Source organism: Moschus berezovskii, chromosome X (assembly GCF_049115385.1).
Source record: "Moschus berezovskii isolate FMDL1 chromosome X, NW_MosBer_1.0, whole genome shotgun sequence".
NCBI classification, from domain to species: domain Eukaryota; kingdom Metazoa; phylum Chordata; class Mammalia; order Artiodactyla; family Moschidae; genus Moschus; species Moschus berezovskii.
The window spans coordinates 56,679,945-56,696,628 of record NC_142488.1 but is presented as its reverse complement, the minus strand read 5'-3'; the positions used below and the strand labels follow the sequence as shown (position 1 = coordinate 56,696,628).

Below are 16,684 nucleotides of genomic sequence, written 5' to 3'. Positions count from 1 at the left end.
GGGAAATACACTGAAACAGACCCAGAATCATAAGCCTGTCTTAGGGAGTTTGTGCGATGGTTAGGTGGGGACAGCCAATAGGCAGGTCGATATAAGGGAGCCAAAGAGGGAAATTTTAGTTATCACCAACATAGAGGGCTGGGAGCCCCAGCAGAGAAAATGTAGACATAGCCTAGAGCAGCGGTTCTCAGCAGGAGAATCTCCCCCACCCACAGAGGAAGTTTTGCAATTGGGGGATGCTACTGGAATCTAGCAGGTAGTGGCCAGCGACGCAGCTAAATTTCCTACAACAGAAATTTCAATAGTGCCTAAGGTGAAAAAAACTGGTGCAGTGGACTGGTTCTCAAACTTGGTCTCAGAATTCCTTCATATTCTTAAGGATATTCAAAGAGCTTTTGCTTATGTCATGCAGTCTCTGGAAAATTCCACGGCACACGCAATAGAAAATGACCATGAAAAAGTCTTGGCGTGAATAGTTTTGACTTCGTGAACCATGAAAGGGTCTCCTGAACTGGTAGAAAGTCAAAAAGGACCCTAGTTTGAAAATCTCTGGCCTGGAATTTAAAGGTGGCACCTCTGGAACTGGAATTCCTGAGTTCCAACCACAACTCCTCTACTTACTAGTGGGGCAAAGTGAATGAACGTTTCTAGTCCTCAGCATCCCCATTGTTTCCCATAGGCAACCTGCTGCCTAAGACTACTATTTATGTGCAATAAAACATCTAAACAGGGCCAACTATTATTATCAGTGCTTTAACTCCAATAAATATACCTGGCCTGGGGCTGACTTGCCTTCAACACGTTTGTCAAGAGGATAAATCTAGTTCACGCAAAGAAGAGGCCCGCAGGCCTGGGTAGCACCCTGAAAGTGATGCCCCCTTTTGCATTAGTTTCTGATGGAGAAGGGTAGTGCAATGAAGGAAGGGCATCCCGGTCAGGCTTGCAAAAATGCCGCTCCCAGAATACAGGCCCGCGGTCCTCAGCAGAGCATGGGACCGAAAGGTCCTGGAAGCTTCCCCTGAGCACGCCCCAACATGTCCTCTTCCACCTCAGGGACCACTATCTCTACCTTCCACACAATCGTTTGTCCTGACAACATGGCGTTAGAATCCCACAAGACAGCTTGGTCCTTAGTTCCCAACTGGAGGATTTTCCCCGCCTACTGGTGGCGGAAATCACCGCCCTAGGGCCTATGCCTGCCCAGCCCTTCGACGAGTCCGAGCGCGGGGGTCCCTTTTCAAGATGGCAGCAGCCCCCTGGCTGTATGGGGGGCTCTGCTTCCGTTTCCGGGACCAAAATCCGGAAGTGGCAGTTGAGGGGCTGCGGTGGCCGCTAGAGGAGGGCAAACGGCTATGGCGGCGGTCGCACCGAGTCCCGCGGATAAGGCTGCGACCGCGGTCGATGACCGAGAGCCACAGCGCGAAGCGGTGCCGGGCCTGGAGAGCCAGCGGCGCCAGATCGAGAATGACGAGAATGGGCGAGGGCGTCCGTTGCAGGTCGGCGAAAGCTGGTAAGGCAGAGCTGAAAGTGGAGCCTCGGCTTGGGGGGACGGTAGGGGGACGAGGCGGCGGAGGTCCCTGTGAGAACCGCCCTGGGGAGGAGGAATGGCCTACGGGACTGGGAACGAGAGGGGCGGGGAAGTGCCTAGTCTGGGAAAGAGGTGGGGCCTGTGGCACGGCGCAGCCTGTTAAGCGCGGTGCGATTTGGCGCAGAGAGGCAGGGGGCGGGTCAGGAGAAGGGAAGGCCGCGGCGGCGGGGCCAGGCCAGAGAGGTGGACCTTGGAACTTGGGAAGGAGGGGATCTCAGCCACCGAGCTGGGGAGCGTGGTCTGCGGGGCGTTACGAAGCCTTTGGGGGCGGGCCGTGACTGCTGCGCTGCGCCTGAGAACGAAGTCAGTACGGGTAACGTCAGGCCGAGGAGCGGATTGGGAGCCGAAGGCGGAGCCGGGGTAAGAGGGAGGGAGTCAGACCCTGCTTGGTGAAGAGAGCTGGAGCCTGGGAACGAGGCTTGTGACGAGGCCGAGGGGCGTGTCCTGAGGCTGTGGAGAGACTGCAGAGGGGAGGTGGTGCCCGTGAAGCAGAAAATGGCGCCTGCGAACGAGCAAAGCTTGTGAAGCGGCGAGGTTTTTGCCGCTGGCCAAGCTCATCTTCCCAGGACTGGAGAAAGTGCAGGTGATTGGCACGGGAGGGGCCTTCGATGTTATGTTTGTGTTCTGTTTTAGTAGTTATTTGTTTTGTAATCAAGAAAAAACAGCTGTTTTTAAAATATCAATGCGTATCTTGATAAATCGACTTAATTGACTTCTTTGCTAACCGCTGCTCGAAATGTACTGTTCCTGGGTTCATTTTATTTCTCGCCGAGTTGCATCTCGTTTTTTAAGTTGAGAAATACGTAAGACCCGCAAAGATTATATGAAACGTTTACGTAGGCCAGGTTGATAGACATTTTATAAAAATAAACTATCTGTACTCTTCAAAAATTTCAAGGTCGGGAAGAACTGTTCCAAATTGAAGAAATTAACGGGATTTAACGAATGTATAACTAAATGCAATGTGTGATCCTAGATTGGATCCCGGAGCAGAAAAAATTAATTATTTAAAAATCTTTTTGTTCACCTCAAAAGGTGCATTTTCTCTCTTTTACTGTAAAAGGTATGAATGGGGAAATTGATAAAATGTTTAGCAAAGTCTGTAGACTAGATGTTAGTACTGCTAATTTCTTGGTTTTGATCATTGTATTGTGATTGTGAAAGATAATATCTTTGTTTTTAGGAAATTCATTTAGGGTTAAAGAACAGAAATATTTCAGGTTAGAGAACCATTGTGTAAGCAAGCTTACTCTGAAATGGTTGAAAGAGTAGCATATATAAAGACGTATTTAAAGAAATAATGACCGAGTAAGTGAGTAAAAATTTAAATTTGGAGAATCTTGAATGAAGGGCACCCAGAAATTCTTTGTATTATTTTTATGACTTTTCTGAGTCTATTTCTAAGTTAAAATTTTAAAGAATAATACAGAATTTGTGAATTAACCACCTAGGTTAAGATTCAAACCGTTACCTTAAATTCTGTGCCGCTCCCAGATGAAAATTCCCCTCCCTGCCACAGGAAATTATTACCCTGAATTTTTAATTTCGTTATCAGTTTCCCACCATTGTATGCATCCCTAAATAGTATTTGTGGTCTAAGCTTTCATTTTATGGGAGGATATGTGTGAAATCAGACTGGCTGCGTGTCGAGTGCCCTTTGCATCATATCAGGTGGGTACTCAGTATCTACAGGACGTCATTGGTGATGTTAACCTTGATCACTTGGTGAAGGTATTTGCTGGGTTTCTCCACTGTACTAGTACTATTTTCCTGTTTCTATACACTGATTCTTTTAAAAAATAATTTTATGTCCATCCTTTCCTCAGAACGTTTGAACAGTCTTACTGTTTAATGCAGTGTAAATGCTGAAATTCTTACAGTGACTTGCAGAGCTTTACAGTTTCCAGGCTGGTGTCTGGCTCTGATCGTTTCTCCCATCTCTCTTCAGATTACCCTCCCCCCTCATTTTCTCCATCTGGCTATATTGGACTCTTGGCGTTCCTCCATCGCCGCAAGCAAGCTCTCACCTGAAAGCCTTTAGGATAGGAGTGAGGTTTGCTCCTTTTAGAGTTCTTTAATCACAGTACTAGCGAAATACATATTCCTGTTACTGGAGAGACAAGTTGAGATTCCCCAAATCGGAAATATGAAACCAAGCAGTTTATTTTACTATTGCACTATAGCTCTCCAGCAAGGTAAAGCCTCAGTCCATCTTTAGAGTAAACAACAATAACAAATATTGCTGTAGCCCATTTGGAGGTGTTCAGAAGGGCTTGCAGGCTTTGGTTCCTGCCCCATCTTACCTTTACAGCCTTGTGACAATAACCTTTAAAAGTATCCCACCCATACCAGGTTTCCTGTTGGTGTGTTGAAAATGTTTTGGAAGTAGATAGAGGTTGTGGTTGCACAACACTGAATGTACTAAATGCCACTAAATCGTTCACTTTTAAATGGTTAATTTTATGTTATATGAATAATAAAATTATGATGTGTCAATAAAAAAATTATCCCATCAATGTTGGTTAAGCGTTGAAGCCAGTTTAATTGTCTGTTTTATAGGGGGTCACTGGAGTGATCAGGAATTTTGTGTTCTTAAAGCATTTCAAAGTCTCGGACCTACCCCAAATCATATACCTAAATATACATGCTAATATTTGTACTTTCTAGCTTTTGTCAAGGAGAAGGCAATGGCACCCCACTCCAGTACTCTTGCCTGGAAAATCCCATGGACAGAAGAGCCTGGTAGGCTGCAGTCCATGGGGTCGCTAAGAGTCAGACACGACTGAGCGACTTCACTTTCATGCATTGGAGAAGGAAATGGCAACCCATTCCAGTGTTCTTGCCTGGAGAATCCCAGGGACGGGGGAGCCTGGTGGGCTGCTGTCTGTGGGGTCGCATAGAGTCGGACACGACTGAAGCGACTTAGCAGCAGCAGCAGCTTTTGTCAACTAGCAGATCTGGGTGAGGGCATTTATTTGGCTATCTAAACTGATTAATTTCCGGGAGAGGCTTAAATTTTAAGAGAAAATTCAAATCAATGATAGTATAGCCTCCTTGGCAAATTTTCTTAGGTGAACCATCTGAAGTTAAATCTGGGGTAGCTGAAGGAGCCTCTGGTTGTTTGTAGGGTGTAGATAGTTTCCTAACAAGAGGTAAATAAGCATGACCCTGTCTTTGTTCAGATCAAGGGAGGTGGGTGCCTGGGTGCAGTGTTGCAGAATCTATTGTGATGTGTGAAGGGAAAACAATTTTCTCACCGGAACTTAAGAGACTAGCCAGTGGCCAAGGCGTATTTATCCTGTGTAATCTAATGAAAGAGTGAAATAAATAATAAGCCTCCAACAATCCCCCTGTAATTGAGTCAGCACCCCTAGTATCTGCTCAGATTACTTATGAACCAAAATGGGAAAGGGGGTTGTGAGTCTAGAGTTATAGAGGGGGGGATCTTTTGGTAGAAAGTTATTGTAGTAGTCTTTGTTGCTTGAACACAAGTATGCTGTTTAGCTTCAAAAGTATGCAGTTATTGAAAGGTTTTTATATTAGTATATCTAATTATATATAATTAACCATAACTAACCTAGGAAGATAAACTTTCTTTTTGGTTTGTCATTTTTTAAAACTTAAAAAAGTTTGAAAAATGAAAGAGCTTTTCTAAAATATTTAAGTTAATTAAAATTGGGGGAATTTTAGGTAAACCTAATGCATTCCTTTTGTAGGGTTAAGGAGTAGATCTTTGTGGTATCTCCCAGAGATAGTTTAGGCAGAAAAGAACATTTGAACAATGTTACTATTCTTACTTTGGCCTGAATTTGGGAAAGACAAAGCAAGAATAGTTCGTTGTTTTATATTTATTTCTGTATTTTTGGCTGCATCAGGTCTTAGTTGCAGCGTGTGTACTCAGTAGCCCTGCGGCATGTGGGATCTTACAGGGATAGAATCCCCATCCCCTGCATGGTAAGGCAGGTCTCAACCACCAACCAGCAAGGGAATCCCAAGAATAGTTGTTGTTTTTTTAAAACAAGATATAAATCGAAGTGAAGACAAGAAATTTATAGTCAACCTTGTAAAACATACAGTGCTAAATAGCAATGATTATTAGGAGCTTAACTTTTCTTAAAAGCAAGAATTCTTTTTAAAAAGTGAGCTAAGAGAGGTCAAAAGGCACCAAGAGTTAACAGTAATTTGGTGACAAAAAAGGAGCTTCCAGTCTGGGTATAAGTTAACGTAGTCATTTTCTAGAAAAAAACCCCAATTCTAATTTTCCTCCTTTGGTACATTATTCATGTAACAATTTACAGAAAGGACTTATTTATATCCATTTTTATTTATGTATTTAGGCTTATATAGATATATAAGTAATTTAGAACAGTGTAATAGTACATTTATATCTGAATAAGCTAACAACCTTTTAATAAAATGAGTAGGAAATCATAGCTTATATACATATTTCTGTTTCTCCATAATTATTATACCTAGTAATGTAATGATTAACCAAAATATATTTTCTCCAGACACAAGAAATCTAGAGGACAGACAATATTGTTTAGTAACTTCTTTCCATAAGTACAAGTTTCATATCACTTTAACAAATTGGAGGAAACAGAAACATAAGTGACTTTAACAAGATCCGTTTTATTTCTGTATATTAGCAATAAGAAATTAGAAAGTTAAAATTTTAGAGATACATTTACAGTAGCAACCAAAAAAAAAAAAGAGCATGTAGGAGTAAATGTAATGATGTGTGTGCTTTTCCATTAGACAGTGACAACTATATGTCATGACTGTCACCTGAGCTGACAGGCTATGAGCCATCCCAATTCAGAAATGTTAAAAAAAAATTCAAAGTGTCTTTGAATTGAAAAAAGCATGGTAGTAACATTTTGTGAAAATTTATGTAAAGCTTCAGTCTTCTATGAAGGCTTCAGAAATTCATGTTGTAGGCAGGTGTGGAGGTTTTGTTTACCACTCTAAAAAGTTATTTTAATGTTAATTTTCCTTTAAAATCTGCTTTAGAAAAACCTGTTAAGCTGTGCCTCCTTTTGTGTCACAGTTCCCATTAATAAGAAACTAGCTTTACTGAGTAAATTCACGTCATAGACCATCCATGGAGGCAGTTAAAACCTTGAAGGTGCAAGTGGTAGAGGGTAAGGTCCGTGATAGAATCTTATAGATGAGTGTCTGTGGCATGAACCACCGGGGTGGGGAGGGTGTGTGTGTGTCCTCGGCCTGAATGAAGTGCGGGATCTGTGGGGGTCACTGCAAACCCCCCAAATAAATAAAACAGCCTACAGAAACGTTTGCATATTCTGGGCGACATTCCAGGTTAACAAAGAAAAGTGCCATTTTGAAGAATCCAATGTATAGAGTTAAATAGCTAGAAAACTGTTACATATTTTTCATCCATTTTGTAACTTTTAAAAAAGTTTTTATTTGAGGCTGTTAAATACTTTGGATAGCCTTCTGTGTATCAAAAATTGCATAGCAGGAACTTCTCTGGCAACCTGGTGGTTAAGACTGTCAGCTTCCACTGCAGGGGGGCATGATTTGATCCCTGGATGGGGAACTAAGATCATGCTGTGGGGCATGCCCCCCCCCAAAAAAAAAAAGTCTGTTGCAGAGCAGGTTTCTGTTACAGAGCGCCGGGGTGGGGGGAGGGGGGCAGGCATGAGGATTATGTGTACATGAACTTGTTTGTCTAAGCCCTAGGATTGGAATGATAACGGCCTTGAGAATGCCATGAACAGTATCAAAAGGCAAAATGATAGGATACTGAATGAGTAATTCCCCAGGTCGGTAGGTGCCCAGTATGCTGCTGGAGATCAGTGGATGCCTGGATGGCATCACCGACTCGATGGACATGAGTTTGAGTGAACTCCGGGAGTTGGTGATGGACAGGGAGGCCTGGTGTGCTGTGATTCATGGGGTCACAAAGAGTCGGACACGACTGAGCGACTGAACTGAACTGAACTGAATGTTTATTTAGCACTTTCTATCAGGTGTTCTGCAGACTTGAGAATTTCTCATGGCATTCTACAGGCAGATTTCAGCAGTCCTAAATGTTTATCCTAGTAGTGCGCATAAAAGTGTCTCCTTTAAAAGCAGGTCAAACTGTACTTAAAGATGGTTCAGATGGTAAATTTTATGTTACATGTTTTTCACAGTTTTATGCAGAGTGAGCTAGTCACCATACACTTAGAAATTTATTATGACATCAAAATAAATCCTAAAGATAAATTTATTTTAAAGGTCACAATGTGCAGTTTTTGAAGGAGAACTTTGTGATTCTTTTAGCAGTTGAAATTTTTTAAATTTCTGAGCGGATTTTCCATATTTAACAATCCATTTCTCATCTGAAGAGTTTTGTATCCTGTACAAACATTGTGCATTCAAAAAATGGCTGAAGTCTCATAACATTAGCTGCAAATAACAATTATTTTGAATCTAATTTGATTGTGTTACCCCACGTACTAATACAAGTAAATTATCGTTTATTCTATATAATAAAACCTCATGTTTTTTGGCATCATGGGTATGAGTTTGGTTTTGGTTGTTGTTTTATTTTTTAGCTCTGTATTAGTTTCAGATGTTCATGAAACTTATCCTCTTGGTAACGTGTGGATACGCTTACTCCAATAACTATGGGACGTGGTATCACACACCACCAGGTAACTGTGCAACACCCCTGTCTGGTCCAGGTTCCTCGTGGGGCAGCACTGGTACGAGCAGTGGGAGGTGTACGTGCAGGGAGGAGATAAGGACTCCAGCACCTTCCCTGGCTGCATCAACAATGCTGAGCTCTTTGAAGGTACCAGGCTTCTGCCTCCCCATGTCAGCTGAGCCCTGGACTTCTTGTCATCTCTGTCCCAACAAATGATCATGAGCCCCTTCTCTGTGCTAGGTCACTGGTGAGATGGCCAGATTGACTCATCACTTTCCTTCCCTGATTGTTCCTCTGCCACCTCCCCCCGCCCTCCTGCAGACCAGGTAAACTGGCGCCTCAAGAAGGGATTGGTGGAAGGTGAGGACTATGTGCTGCTCCCAGCGGCTGCTTGGCATTACCTGGTCAACTGGTATGGTCTAGAGCATGGCCAGCCTCCCATTGAACGCAAGGTATAGTGGGTGGCGCGGGTGCTGCAGGGTGGGGGTTGGCTTCTGGTGGGGGGAAGCGTAGGAAGAAGGCCTTAAAGGTCCAGGACGGGTCCAGACCTGTGTGTTCATGTCCGCTGTACCCATACATTTGGCTCTGCCTTTCTTAGGTCATTAGACGGTATCTTGCTGTGTACCCTGTGTTTGCTTGCCTGTATGTGTTCACCTCACACAGACTCGTACATGTGTCTGTGCCATGTGTGTTTGTCTCTGTGGATGCTCCTTTGATTGCAGAGGTCGTCACCCTGTGTCAGTGTGTGCACACGGTCGGTACGCCAGCATGTGTACCTCTCCCTCCTTGCAGGTTGTGGAACTGCCCAGCATCCACAAGGTTGAAGTGTACCCAGTAGAACTGGTGCTCGTCCAGCACAGTGATATGGACACACCTCACACGGCTCAATTCAGCCAGACAGATTCTGTTGGTGAGCCCAGGGGTCATGGAATGGATTGGCATTCCCGGCAACAGTCATGGTTCAGTGACCTAAGGAGTCTGAGGTCAAGAAGCGGGGGGATCCTTCAGGGTGCCAGGAAGACCTTGAACGTGCACCATCCCCCTCCACAGACCTAGTTTTGCACACCGCTCGAGAGCAGTTTCTGGTGAGTCCCCAGGAGGAGACCCGGCTGTGGATCAAGGACGCGGAGGGCTCTTGTGAGAGGTTGTGCAACACCCACGTCACAGTGCTTGACGCCGCTCTCAAGACTGGGCAGGTGAGGGTGGGGAGGACTTGTTTGCCCACAGGCCATACTAAGATTCAGAGAAGTGAGAGCTCAGTACCCGTGGGCCCTCCATGAATGCCTTCCTTGTTTTTAATTCCTCTTCCTCCAACCCAGGTGGTTGTCATGGAGACCCGAAACAAGGATGGCACTTGGCCCAGTGCGCAGCCACATGCCACGTGAGCCTTCGGGGTTTCCAGTGGGGTCCCACAGTCGGCAGACTGAGCCCATGAGCACATTCTCCCTGTGCATGGTAATTCCTCAGCTGATAAAAATTTCTTATCTGTCTCAGGAGCAGCACACTGGAGGAGGAAGAGGACTTGCAGAGCCAGCCAGGCATCTGTGGTCTTACCAATCTGGGCAACACGTGCTTCATGAACTCGGCCCTGCAGGTTGGACCCTGAGGTCTAGGTCTGGTGCAACATGGGGGTGGATTCATGAATTGGAAATGGAGGACAGAGTTGGGGGCACTGCAGGGCAAGGTGTCAGGTTGGAAGCTAGGTCCCCACAGTCTGGCTTGATGTGCCCATGTTTCTTTCTGAAATATCCATGCCTTTCCTCTCCACTTGCTCCCTGCTTTCCCTAGTCTCCTCTCCTTCGTCACCACATTCTTCTTTCTCCTGAAGTGCTGATCTCTCCTCTCCCCTACTCCTCTGCCCGTTCCTTTCTTTCCCCTTCGTCCTCCTTCCCCTTCCTTTCATCCATCCCCACCTTGGTTACCTCTTTCTCCCCTTCACTCACCTGACCCCTGCCTCCTGCAGTGCCTCAGTAACGTGCCGCAGCTCACCGAGTACTTCCTCAAAAACCGATACCTGGAGGAGCTCAACTTCTGCAACCCACTGGGCATGAAGGGGGAGATTGCACAGGCCTATGCGGACCTGGTGAAACAGGCGTGGTCTGGCCACCACCGCTCCATCGTACCCCAGGTGTTCAAGGTATGGCTCAGCCCTGGCTAGCCCCTATCTGCCTCCCAACCCCCACCCATCACCTCCCTCATGGCTTGACGCCCTGCCCATCTCAGACCAAGGTCGGCCACTTTGCGTCCCAGTTTCTGGGCTACCAGCAGCATGACTCGCAGGAGCTGCTGTCATTCCTCCTGGATGGGCTGCACGAGGACCTCAATCGCATCAAGAAGAAGGAATATGTGGAGCTGTGTGACGCTGCTGGGAGGCCAGATCAGGTGGGTGCTTCCAAAAGGCCCCCATCATGAGAACCGTGTTAAAGCCACTAGGACCTCTGCCACAGGGATTTTCTGACCTCCCTGGGGTACCCTCACCACTTCCCATTTTTGGTTAAGCTCATCTTCCCTGACCTCAATCCCATCCTCGTCTTCAGCACATCTCATCTGCTCCCATACCCAGTGAGAGTTAGCTCCCACCCAGTTTCCTTCCCCAAGTAACCCCCAGCCCTGACAGCGAACAACACCATCTCCAGGTGGCCCTCACTATAACTCTGTCTCTGAACTTTACCAGTGGCCTTAACCTTTACTCCCATGTGCACCCCGCCTGCAAACCATGGTTTTCCCCAGCCCCTGGCAAGCCTCACTACCCAGCCCAACACTGTCAACAGGAGGTTGCTCAGGAAGCCTGGCAGAACCACAAACGGCGGAATGATTCTGTGATCGTGGACACTTTCCATGGCCTCTTCAAGTCCACACTGGTGTGCCCTGATTGTGGCAATGTGTCTGTGACCTTCGACCCCTTCTGCTACCTCAGTGTCCCACTGCCTGTGAGCCATAAGAGGGTCATGGAGGTCTTCTTTGTCTCCATGGACCCCCGCCGCAAGCCAGAGCAGGTATGAGGGGAATGAGGAAGGGGGTGTAATGAGGGACCTGCACTCATAGAGTTGGTTTGATTACTCAGCCACACCTCAGGGTTTCCTGCAGTAACTCACCACACATCCTTCTGCTCTTCTGTGGCTACCGTTTCTCCCTCAGCACCGGCTCGTGGTCCCCAAGAAAGGCAAGATCTCGGATCTGTGTGTGGCTCTGGCCAAACACACTGGCATCTCGCCAGAAAGGGTGAGGCTCTGCAGACAGAAGGAAGGTGGGATACAGGGGCAAGGAGACCAAGGGAGGCAGAAAGGCCTGTGGGAGATCTTGCAGACTGATTGGTCCCCTCTCCGTAACCCATTCCCAGATGATGGTGGCTGATGTCTTCAGTCACCGCTTCTACAAGATCTTCCAGCTGGAGGAGTCCCTGAGCAGCATCTTAGACCGAGATGATATCTTCATGTGAGTAAGAAGACCAGGGGAGATGGGGGTTTCTTAGGAACCTCCTTTGTTAACCACCTTCCCTCTCCCTTCCTCAGCCTGATTAACAGGGCACCAGCCTGCTCAGGACTTCGGCCGTGTGCCTTAGCAGGGCAGGCTGCTAGGAGGTGTCAGTGAGTGGGGTGAAATCCTTATGCAGGGTGTCCTTGGGTGTTTTTTTTCCTTATTATGTGAGGGAGGCTCCTGTTTATTTTATTCAGCACTTAACTAGTACTCATATGTACCAGATGCTGATCTGCACTCCTTACTCACTTTGCAGGCCACAAAACCCACATGATTTTTAAGATAGGGAATGCTAAGCTGCTTTCTGAACATAAAAGCATTCAGTACAAGTTTGGGACTTCCCTGGCAGTTAGGACTCTGTGCTTCCACTGCAGGGAGCATGGGTTCGATCCCTGATCAGGGAACTAAGGTCCCACATGCCACGTGGTATGGCCAAAAAGAAATAAATGTTTGAAACATTTGGGTAACTGAAATAGAAGGTGCTTTATGAGTAGAAAAGTTCTTTGTAACCAAGCAGTTTTCAAAAAAAAAATGTTTTAGATCCTTGTGTCACGAAAAATTTTTGTCAACTCCTTCAGTGCTCGATAACACCAAAAGACTTTATCTAACATCACATAGACAAGGTGCTGTGTAAATGATTGAAAACCCTGGGTGACTCTGTGGACCCTTTTTAAAATACTTTCAGGCTGTGAGTGGTGAGTAGCTGGAGCAACTGGGACAGAGTCCTTGAATCCCTCTTGGGTATCTTTATCAGATGGAACTTGATGTTCATCTCCCACAGATATGAGGTGTCCGGCAGGGCTGCTATTGGTGAGAACTCCAGAGAGGATGTTGTGCTTCCTATCTACCTGCGGGAGCGCACCCCATCCCGGGATTATAACAGTTCGTATTATGGCCTGATGCTCTTTGGGCACCCGCTCCTGGTGTCAGTGCCTCGGGACCGGCTCTCGTGGGACTCCCTGTATCACATCCTGCTGTACCGCCTCTCGTGAGTCTGCACTTCCGGGTCAGGTGGGGAGGCGGGGTCAGAACTCAGAGCGGAGTGTCTAACCACTTGGTCACCACCTCCCATCCAGCTCCTGAAGACAGTTCAAACTCAACATGGCCAGAGAGTAACGTGTAGGTTTTTATCTTCCTCTAAATTTCTGACTTTGCCACCACCTCACCTAGGTGCCGGGGATATAGGAATGAACATGGCAGATAATGTCATCTTGAACTTAATTGTCCTCCTAGGAGAGTCTTGGTTATTTGTGTTTTGATCGATTTTTCTTGTGCTTAAAACCCAGAGTCCACCCCAGGCAAACAGCAGTACATTATCTGGCTTCACCTCTCCCTCACGTGGCACTTATGCATGCTCCTCAGAGGCCTTCCCTGATGGAAATGTGCAGCTGATCATGTATCTGTATAACAGTGGCTTATCATACTTAAGATCCACACTCCTTAACTGTGGCCCACAAGATCCTCCATTGTCAGGCCATCTCTTCCCACGTTCCTGTACCATCTCCTGAGACCTTCTGGCTCCTCCACAACTGTGTGTGGGGGAGTTGACCCATGGCTTCCCATCATAAGCAAAGTAGACTTCAGGGCTCTGTCCTCCCCGCCTTAGGGCCCCCTCCTTGAGAGTCTCCTCTGTTCTGTTGGCAGACGCTACGTGACCAGACCCAGCTCAGATGATGAGGATGACGGGGATGAGAAAGGTGAGGAAGAGGAAGGAGAGAGGATCCGCAAGGATGAGGGTCTGTATATGGATCTGCAAGGATGAGGGTCTCCCATGGCCAGAGGGAGGGTCAGTGGGTCAGCGGTGGGTCTGGGGTGGGTCTGATACACACACAGGGTCCACCTGGATGTGCATTGCTGCTCAGCCCACTGGGGTTCACACATTCCCACCTCTGACACCCTCCTCCCATCCTAGCAGACCTGGAGGATAAGGATAGCCTCCCTAAGCCTGGACGTGTGACTGAGGGCAGCTCCCGAGACCCTGGGCTGGAGCAGGCTGGGCCCAGCTCCAGAGTCATGAGCGGAAGTCGGGCCCCTGTGGACAACTCTCCTGGGCCATCTCACTGGCCTCAGAGAGCACGGCGCAAGCACCTCTTCACCCTGCATACAGTGAATTCCAACGGGACCAGTGACCGCTCAACCTTCAACGAGGATACCCATGGTGTCTCCTTCAGCTGTGAGCCAGGATTGGGGAGGCGGGAGGGGGTTTTCCTTGGCAGCAGGGCCCATGACCACCTCCCCTCGCCCCTAGCCCAGCCGTACATTGCCATCGACTGGGAACCAGAGATGAAGAAGCGTTACTATGACGAGGTGGAGGCTGAGGTAAAGGAGATCTCGGGGATGGCAGGGAGGGGGGTGCACTTTCAGTTGGCGCCGCACACACCCTCTCCTACCTCAGCTGAGCCGTGATCACAGAGCACCCAGGGTCTCAGATTCTTAACTTCAAAGTCCATGCACTTAACTACTTAGCATGCATCTTCTACCCCCATTCCTTTTTATCCCCCAAGGGCTACTCACTCCATTATTCTTGCCTGGAGAATTCCATGGACAGAGGAGCCTGGCAGGCTACAGTCCATGGGGTCACAAAGAATCCAACACAACTGAGTGACTTTCACTTTTCATCCTCATACCTGGCCATCCGCTCCCCCCAACCTAGGGCTACGTGAAGCATGACTGCGTCGGGTATGTGCTGAAGAAGGCACCAGTGCGCCTGCAGGAATGCATCGAGCTCTTCACCACCGTTGAGACCCTGGAGAAGGAAAACCCCTGGTAAGGGACCAGAACGGGGCCTCTGGGGGTGCTATTAGGTAGGACCACCTCCGCCCAGCCCCTGTTACCACTAAATACACCTTCCCCCACCCGCTCATTCAGTTGCCTCCTGCCACTCTGGCCACCAACACTCCAAGCCTGTTTCTACCTCAGAGCCTTTGCCCGAGCTGTTCCTTCTCCCAAAATCATCCTTCCTCCAGTTATCTACAGGACTTGACCTCCTTCGTTTTGCTCAAGTCTTTTCAAATATCATCACCTTATCAGAAAGGCCTTCTCTTACTCTTCTGTTAAAAACCGCTCCTCCCCCAGCCATCAGCTCCCTCCATTCCTTCCATGTGCTGTTTTTGTCCTAGCCTAGCATTTCTTTCTTGCTCCATAACACCCCTTGATGTCACATCTTAGATTCTTCTCTTACGTCGTTTTTTGTCTTTCTTGTTAGAGTGAGCCCCTTGAGAGTGAAAACATTTTAAGTTCACTGTGTGTCTCTTTTCATTGGTTATAATGATGTGGGCTGTGCAGTAGACACTCATTAGGTTGTTGGAGAATAAGCAAAACAGAAAGAACTGAAAAGATAAAGCCAATCTCAAATATAAGAGGAGCATCTCCATGAAGCAAAAAGGGAACAAATATGAAGTAGTGCCAAAGATATCAATGGTAGGCCGTTGGCAAATACTTGGCGAGTGAGTGAGTAAAACAGAAGAGAGAAAACCAGAGGGACAGAGCCAGGCTCAAAAAGATGACTAGGGTCTGCCAGACCAGAATCCAGACAAAAACACATGCCAGTACAAAAGTGCATACGTTGGGCAATTGATAAGTACGTGGCAGGGTTTTAACAAGCATGCTAAAGTAACATAGGAGTAGGAGTAGCGTCTCTGGACCAGATGTGGCCCATGAAAGTTGCATGGCAACAAGAGCTCAGAAAGTGTCTGTGTCCTGACCTGGGCTCCATCACTAGGTACTGCCCCACTTGCAAGCATCACCAGCTGGCCACCAAGAAGCTGGACCTGTGGATGCTGCCAGAGACACTCATCATCCACCTGAAGCGCTTTTCCTACACCAAGTTCTCCCGAGAAAAGCTGGACACCCTTGTGGAGTTTCCTATCCGGTCTGGGGCCTGGGGAGGCTGGCCGGGGGCAGGATTGGGGTGGGGAGGAAGGCAGGGACTGGGGGAAGGGGGCACCTGATATTAACTCTTGCCACACCCACAGGGACCTGGACTTCTCTGAGTTTGTCATCAAGCCGCAGAACGACTCAGCACCGGAGCTGTACAAATACGATCTGATTGCAGTTTCCAACCATTATGGGGGCCTGCGGGATGGACACTGTATGTACCCGGGGGCATGCTCAGGGTTGGGGGTGATGGGGTTGGGATGCCCCAGTGGGTAAGTAGATATCTGAACCAGTGGTGAGGTCATTGGTGTCGGAGGAGTGAGAGAGCCAATGTGGACCCCTCTTAGGGGCAGGAGGGTGGGTAAGGACCACTTGCCCTCTCTTACAGACACGACATTTGCCTGCAACAAGGACAGCGGCCAGTGGCACTACTTCGATGACAGCAGCGTCTCACCTGTGTCAGAGAATCAAATTGAGGTGATTCCTATCTTTCTTCCCCCCCTCTCCCGACACCTTCTTCTCCAACCCACACTGACTCCTGTCTTCTCCTCACAGTCCAAGGCAGCCTATGTCCTCTTCTACCAACGCCAGGATGTGGCACGCCGTCTGCGAACCCAGACCAGCTCGTCAAAACGCCCAGCATCCTCTGCCTGCGGTGCCCCACCCAAATCGGAGTTCATGGATGCAAACTGAGGGGCCCTGGCCCTGCCACTGGGAAGGAAGATCTCCCAGCTCTCTACCTTTCTGAAGCTCTACCCCCATTCTCTTAACCCGAGTTAGGTGCCCCACGCCAGGCATCACAGGCTTAGTTGTGGCTACTGTTCTCCTTGCTGCTACATTGCACTCTCCTAGGGAAGAAGAGGTCGTGTCTCCTTCCAGCAGTGTGTTCCCTGCCCGTGTTTGCCCTTTAGAGCATTAACCTTCCCTTCTATTCTCTATTTATGATTCTCCCCTTCCTTCTTGTCCTCAATCTGGGGTGTTCTCAAGGGGTGGGGGTGGGGTGCACCTGAACAGAGTGTATTTTCTTATTGAGACCCTGTACCTTGCGCTGTGTGTATATAAAAGTGCCAGTGTGTTCCTTGGCA

General features: G+C 47.8%; 1 protein-coding gene across 11 annotated transcripts; it reads left to right on the top strand.

Annotated features, from left to right (window-relative positions):
- The first annotated feature begins 1,303 nt into the window (after positions 1-1,303).
- On the top strand, positions 1,304-16,684 carry USP11 (ubiquitin specific peptidase 11). Of its 11 annotated transcripts, none has more exons than XM_088833938.1 (21): positions 1,304-1,510; positions 8,284-8,393; positions 8,568-8,698; positions 9,039-9,156; positions 9,297-9,442; positions 9,566-9,627; positions 9,741-9,840; positions 10,210-10,383; positions 10,470-10,628; positions 11,018-11,242; positions 11,385-11,468; positions 11,587-11,681; positions 12,505-12,711; positions 13,368-13,459; positions 13,636-13,896; positions 13,972-14,042; positions 14,377-14,489; positions 15,445-15,594; positions 15,698-15,813; positions 15,988-16,076; positions 16,155-16,684. In XM_088833938.1, exons 1-21 carry the CDS (start codon positions 1,353-1,355, stop codon positions 16,290-16,292), a joined length of 2,799 nt encoding a protein of 932 aa, XP_088690064.1. In that variant the 5' UTR covers positions 1,304-1,352; the 3' UTR covers positions 16,293-16,684. The 11 variants fall into 11 exon arrangements, with proteins under 11 accessions (XP_088690064.1, XP_055293723.1, XP_055293722.1 ...); XM_055437754.2 differs by having other exon boundaries at positions 1,305-1,510; positions 13,368-13,420; positions 13,636-13,881; XM_088833939.1 differs by having other exon boundaries at positions 1,305-1,510; positions 13,636-13,881.

Coding starts and splice junctions, on each gene's coding strand:
- USP11 (XM_088833937.1), top strand. CDS start 1,353: ATGGCGGCGGTCGCACCGAGTCCCGCGGATAAGGCTGCGACCGCGGTC. Junction 10,384..10,469: donor TCGTACCCCAGGTGTTCAAG/GTATGGCTCAGC, acceptor TGCCCATCTCAG/ACCAAGGTCGGCCACTTTGC. Junction 11,682..12,504: donor GACCGAGATGATATCTTCAT/GTGAGTAAGAAG, acceptor CATCTCCCACAG/ATATGAGGTGTCCGGCAGGG.